Raw genomic sequence first — 6,283 nt, forward strand, 5'->3', positions numbered from 1 at the left:
TCCTGTCCAGAGCAACCTTTTTTTCTGAATCGCATTGGCAACGCTTATCTGCCTTGTTCTGTGGGGTTTTTTTTACAGACTTCTGTCATGCTTTTCCCGTCTTTCCACGAAATTCTAGCATCCGTATCAGACACCTGTGCTGAAATGCCAAGGTAGAGGTGTAAGTTTACACTTTTTTTTATTAAAGAACAATCATTCACAATATATATGTAAAAATGACACGTAAGGTTGGTACCTTTACACACTTTATTGTTGTTCATTTCAATAATGCATGTAAAAAAGAATCTACTGTACAAAACACAACATACAATATATGGATCATTAATAAAATGGTTGTTATCCTCAATATGGTAGTGAATAGGTCTTGTTTTATATGTGTGGCATTAAAGCAAAACATGAAATACAAAAATTAGTTCCCGACAAATTACTTTTTAATTTTATGCTGCTGCGTAGATTTTTTGCCGTTATGGGGTACAGAGTACAAAACGTTACGGTGCTCCAACTTTAAATGTTGTTGGTTTACTCTCCAACACACCGGTGTTGTGAAGTAGTAACTAATTGACGCCTTTCGTTTACGTGAAAACCCCTAACTAACTGGCTCTGTCGGTGGTGGCAGGTTTCACGAAACACTTTTATTTATGCGATCGAATCCCAAAAAAAACTTTTGTTATGATGCTCTCAGCCTTACGATCCGGGAGCTTCTTCAGGAAGTGAACGTCGTACATTATGGTAGCCAACACGTGCGGTACAATCGTTATTTTATAGTTCAGATGTTTTCATTGTAATTGAATGTAGGGCTCGTGCGATTACATCACCGCTCGTAAAGAATATGTCAAATCCGTAATCATTTCATTTGTCTTATGATGGCAAGGTTACAAATATGGCAATAATACTGTAAGAGGTGTAGGAATGTAACGGTACTTTGATATATAGTGGTACGATGCAAAACAATATCTTAAGTTAATATCGGGGGGAAACAGAAACATGAGTCTTAAATACAAGAAAAACAATCTTACTGCAGTTAATGCATACTACATACTGCTACAATCATATGCTTTAATTTGTACTGCTACAATATCACACTACTAATGATAAACCATATAAAGTTTCTTAATGCTAATCATGTAACGTATCAAAGCTGTGCTTAAATAGGTGTAAATAATATCGATGGGACCCTTTTTGGCAGTATCAAGATAATGATTTATAAAACAAGGTAGTTTTTTTTTATTATAATTTAACATTATAGGGTCCCATAGATATAACTGCTTAACCCGAGCTATTACTGCTTTGGTTTTTGCAATGTCCTCGTACTGTTTGCCTTTTTTCGGCCTTTGGTCTCTGTAGCGCCTAGTGAGACAAATCCATGGAAGACGTTGTCTCTGGTGAGGCCAATCAGTTTCAAGGACAGTGCATTCATTATTAAAGCACGTTTGCATTTTTTTTTTACCACAAGTATGTGTGGTTAATGCAGACTTGATGTCTTTCAATAGGTGTGTCTATTTAGTGTTTGAACTTCACACCTCTATTCTATTTTTTATCATTCAAATGTGTAAATGATGCTTTTAATTAAAATACAAAAATAGCAGCCCATTGGTTACATTAAGCAGTGGCTCCACGGCCCATGTCCGATGAGCCACTTAAACTTTACATATTTCACTCAAAGACTTGCCAAATGTTTCACCTGCTCAAAAAAAATCTACTTCTTCACAATGAGTTAGCACTGTATTAAAGCGCTAGCAATTTCACCCTGTGTGGTCATTCGATGTGCGCATGTTACCCTCCTCGTACTAAAATCATTGGCTTAACTCTGCAGGCCAAATTTAATTGACGTAAAACTTTCAGAGCACCCCTCTGGTGTGTGCTAATACAAAACCTGGTGAATTGTGGAATGGGGAACCTTTTCCTATTGATCGAAAATCAAGAGGCCCTCACAATGGCAGACGTGACAAATCGTGCTAAAGTAAAAAAAATGTTGTCAGGTTGACAAATTTTCCCCTCCAGTATCCGATTAGTGCGACTAAGATGCATACAAGTGATGGATAAGTATCGTTTGTGGGCCGTCTCGAAGTGGCCATGGGCCACATGATATTAAGTCATGGGCCGTATGCAGCTGGTGAGGAACGGGTTCCCCCATCCCTGGCTTATGATTTTAAAGTGTCCTCTAATGTTGAACGTAGGTTGAGTTTAACCTCCCACCAAACTGAGATAAGAAAAAAAAACAAATAGTGAATGGAAACTAATCGACGACGCGCTGCAAATTGTCGCACGCATTCTTTGAAATCATTTCGTAAATCTTCTTTGTGCGTCTCTCGATGGCTGCCTGCACGAAGCTATCTGGGTACAGCACGGCCATGCCCTCGTACACCTGGCCCATGATGAGCAGGCGCTCCTCTGACACCGTCACGTTGGGACATGGGCACTGCCAGTTGATGTGCAGCAGCGTCACCTCCAGGTGCTTCGTGTTGAACACCTTGAGGCCCATCTTCTCGTCCTTCAGCACCTCGTCCACGATGATCCTCGCCACCCCCGAGCTTCCGTCCTCCGTCAGTTCAGCCATGCGGCCCAGGATAGCAAAATCGGAAAGGCAGAAACTGCGCGCGATCTTGTTTCGCGACTTGCAAGCCCTGCACTGGCGGCCGTGCGGAAAAGGACAGTTATCCTCGCACAGCTCCTGGCTTTGGAAGTTGTTCTCATTGCCTTCGCAGCCGCCGTAGATGAAAGACTGGCAGCGCTTGATGAGCGGGTTGTAGGCCCAGCGCAGGGCCCACTGCTTGCAGGGTCCCTGCTGCACGGGCAGCGAGCATGTGTTGTTGATGTTGGCCATGCACGCCATCTTGCACTCCTCATAGGTGATGAAGCGGTTGAGGCTGTTGTTGCAGTGGCTGTGCGAGAACGTGAAGCAACCGTTCCTCTTCACGTCGAAGTACCACACCGTCTGGGTCTTGCCGCCACAGTCTTCGCGGTCCGGCATCTTGAGGCACTCTTCGACGGGGAACTCCTCCATGTCTTTGCTGAAGGTGTGCGGGTTGCGCATGATGGACAGCGGGAAGTTGGCCCTCAACAGCCCCGCGGTATTGCGCGCCGTGCAGGTGTAGATGCCGGCGTTGGGAGGCTTCGCGTTGTAGATGACCAGCTCGCCGATGTTGGTCACCACCATGTTGCCGTACATGCGGTCGGGTCTCATGATCGTGTTCTTCTCGCCCTCACCCTGCTTCTCCCAGGTGATGTCCGGCTTGGGCTGCCCACTCACGTCGCAGTGGAAGCTCACGGTGCCGCCCAGGTACACGGACTGCTGCGCCGGCTTGGCGACCAGGGCCGGCCGGATAGGGGTCACGTACGTGGTGGGAGCGTTGAGCGTCGCCGGCGTGACGGCGGTCTCGTTGGGCCTCGGGCTCGTCTTGGGCCCCATGGTGTAGTACTTGCACGGCACGACGGTCAGCGTCACGCCCTTGACGCACGCCTCGGCGTCCATGTAGCACTTGTTGTAGTAGGTGAGGCCGTCCGAAGCGCAGGTGAAGTTGGGCTCCTTCTCGCAGCGGTCCTTGCACTTGCACGTGGGCTTGCCCTCCCACACGTCGCACTCGGCGCCTTGCTGGGGGCACTGGAACGAGTAGCACGAGGCCAGGACGTCCTGGGTGATGGGCTCGCCCTCGGGGAAGCGAGCCGTCACGCAGCTCTTGAGGCCGCACACGTTGTCGCAGCATTTCTCCAGGGCCATGCAGTCCTGCGAAAGTGAACCGGCCAGACGTGGTTAGAAAAGGAAGTGCGTTTGCAAGAGTTGAACAATAAAACGAGCGAAAAACTATGATCTTTCCCTTGCTCAGGTTGTTGTTGTTCAACCGTCTCTGTGTGTGACCTCCTTAGCTTGTTTCTTTTTAATGTCTGCCCCTTTTTATTGTTCTCATTTGTTTCGGAGCTAAATAAATGCAAAACCTTCACGTGGATTCTATCTAGTGTTTATAACTTACTACGTTTCAAGTCAAATTGGCTTCCTGTTGTTGGTGGCCCTGAGTTAATGGTGGAAATTCCATATTCTTATAGTAGGGTGCCGTCTATCCATAGCACTAAAGTAAAAACACATTCTATACTTACTGAATGTAGCGTATGTGTGTGTATAAAGTTAGGGGAGTAGTAGTGTAACAGCACGCTGCACTATGAACCCAGGAACCCGGGTTCGATTCCCGCTCATGGCCAACACCAGTGACGAATTTATGAACCGGTGCTGGGCCTCCCCTAAGTCGACTCGGCCTCAAATGAGTATCTGGTGCGGTGTGTAAACATCGCCACTAGGGAGACAAAGGCGGCCGGGCATGGTGCTGGCCACCCACCTCCCTCGTGTGCCGTGCCGACCTTCATAGGTGCTCCTCGCTAACAGCACTAACCCCAACAGTCTGTTAAAGGTTAAACAGGGGATATTTGTCTTTGTATAGCACATACTGAGGGCAGTATGCCTATCATGGAAAACACACGAACTATACTGTTTAAGCCACATGCATTTTAGCCACATGTTGCCCAGGCTTAAACTCCGTGTTACTGGTTTACAGTCTTGAGGTTCTTTCTTTGCTTACTCAAATCAAAACCTGTGTGCAACCCGGTCACACCCCCTGTTACCGTGGACAGCTCACAGGTTGCACATTCCACCCCGCTCCGTCAAGCAGCAGTAGCGACAAAATAACTGTGCGCGGATCAAGGCGATAAAGCCTCTTGCAAACTGACTCGCTTGTAAATTTCACTCCAAATCAACACGTGTGGTGATTCTTATCCAAACATTTCCGACGTAAATTTTTTTTTTAAATCAGGACCCATTATTTAAATTAAACACTTTAAAGTCATTTTTGTTTGGAAATTGAAGATCACATTTTTTAAAAGAGGAGTCTGGTCTCGTATTAAGCGTCGTGGCAGTTCACCTGGTCTCCGTTGCACTCCCTGTTGCAGGTGCTCTGCGCATCCACCCACAGGTTCGGGTTGAGATCGTTGGGGCAGACGCCGGCGTGGGCAAATTTATAGGGCAAGACGCTTGCGCCGCTTCCACCGCACAGCGCCGTCAACAGCAACAGCACCCCGAGCCACTTGCCACCAGCAGCAGCCCGGCTGGGTGATCGCGTCGTCTTCCCATCGACGCGGCTCAAGAGCAGAGAGGCACGCAGCCGAGACGGAATCATCGCGACTGCTCAAAAGCTCATCCGAGTCCCGACGATCACGTCAAAGAGATGCGCAGCAGCCGCCGCCGCCGCCGATGCCGCCAAGAGGTGGGTGAAGCACTGGGCTGCGAGTTGCTGCACCGTCGGTCTCTGGAACCGGGCGGACAGATCGGCGTTGACACGGGCTCGTTCGCTCAGATGTTTACCGCGCACGCTCAGGTTCTGCTACAGGAGCGAAGCTTTGCTGGTGGGCATCGGCGCCAGGTTATATATGCTCTCTTTTGGTCCGGATGAGAGGTATTAACTTTCCCTGGACACCATTTCATGAATGTGCCCTGCCCGCAGGCAGTCTGCGGGTCTTGCCAGAACTCAGCTGTACACCGCTACAGGTGCCCAGAGTCAGCATGCCAATCGAAACGGGGAGGTTGTTTTTATTTTTTACGAACAGAAACACCGAGCGTGCCGAGAAAATTATCGAAGGGATTCGCCGACATGATTGCGCAGCCAGCTCGACCCGTCTGTGTTTTCCAAAACAAAGACAAGGACCTTTGTTTTGAGTGTTGGCAATAACAACACCGTTAGGAGAGAGAAATGTGTTGACGTCACATGAAGAAAATAATTTAAGTATATTGTTGTCAGCCCATTCACATAAGTTAAAGGGAAAACAAAATCACTAATATACATAGTGGTCACAAGAGGTAATACCTTTTTACAGATTATACCATACTTCATTATTACTTCTTCTATAAGTGGATTAAAACAAGAGGTTTTAATTAATTAAAACAAGAGGTTTTAATCCACTTATACCATACATTATTATTACTTCTTCTTCTATAAGTGGATTAAAACAAGAGGTTTTAATCCACTTATACCATACTTTATTACTTCTTCTATAAGTTGATTAAAACAAGAGGTTTTAATCTACTTATACCATACTTTATTATAACTTCTTCTTCTATAAGTGGATTAAAACAAGAGGTTTACATCCACTTATACCATACTTTATTAATACTTCTTCTATAAGTGGATTAAAACAAGAGGTTTTAATCCACTTATACCATACTTTATTATTACTTCTTCTTCTATAAGTGGATTAAAACAAGAGGTTTTAATCCACTTATACCATACTTTATTATTGCTTC

At 46.2% G+C, this 6,283-nt stretch overlaps 1 protein-coding gene across 1 annotated transcript; it reads right to left on the reverse strand.

The window, feature by feature from the left end:
- Positions 1 to 227: 227 nt before the first annotated feature.
- LOC116952765 (WAP, Kazal, immunoglobulin, Kunitz and NTR domain-containing protein 2-like) lies at positions 228 to 5,836 on the reverse strand. The gene is made up of 2 exons (XM_032972393.2): positions 4,908 to 5,836; positions 228 to 3,724 (listed from the first exon to the last, which is right to left on the reverse strand). The coding sequence occupies exons 1-2, from the start codon at positions 5,160 to 5,162 to the stop codon at positions 2,237 to 2,239; spliced, it is 1,743 nt and encodes a 580-aa protein (XP_032828284.1). The 5' UTR covers positions 5,163 to 5,836; the 3' UTR covers positions 228 to 2,236.
- Positions 5,837 to 6,283: the final 447 nt, after the last annotated feature.

This window comes from Petromyzon marinus, chromosome 3 (assembly GCF_048934315.1).
Source record: "Petromyzon marinus isolate PM22_M1 ecotype Great Lakes invasive population chromosome 3, UKy_Petmar_22M1.pri1.0, whole genome shotgun sequence".
Taxonomy (NCBI): Eukaryota; Metazoa; Chordata; class Hyperoartia; order Petromyzontiformes; family Petromyzontidae; genus Petromyzon; species Petromyzon marinus.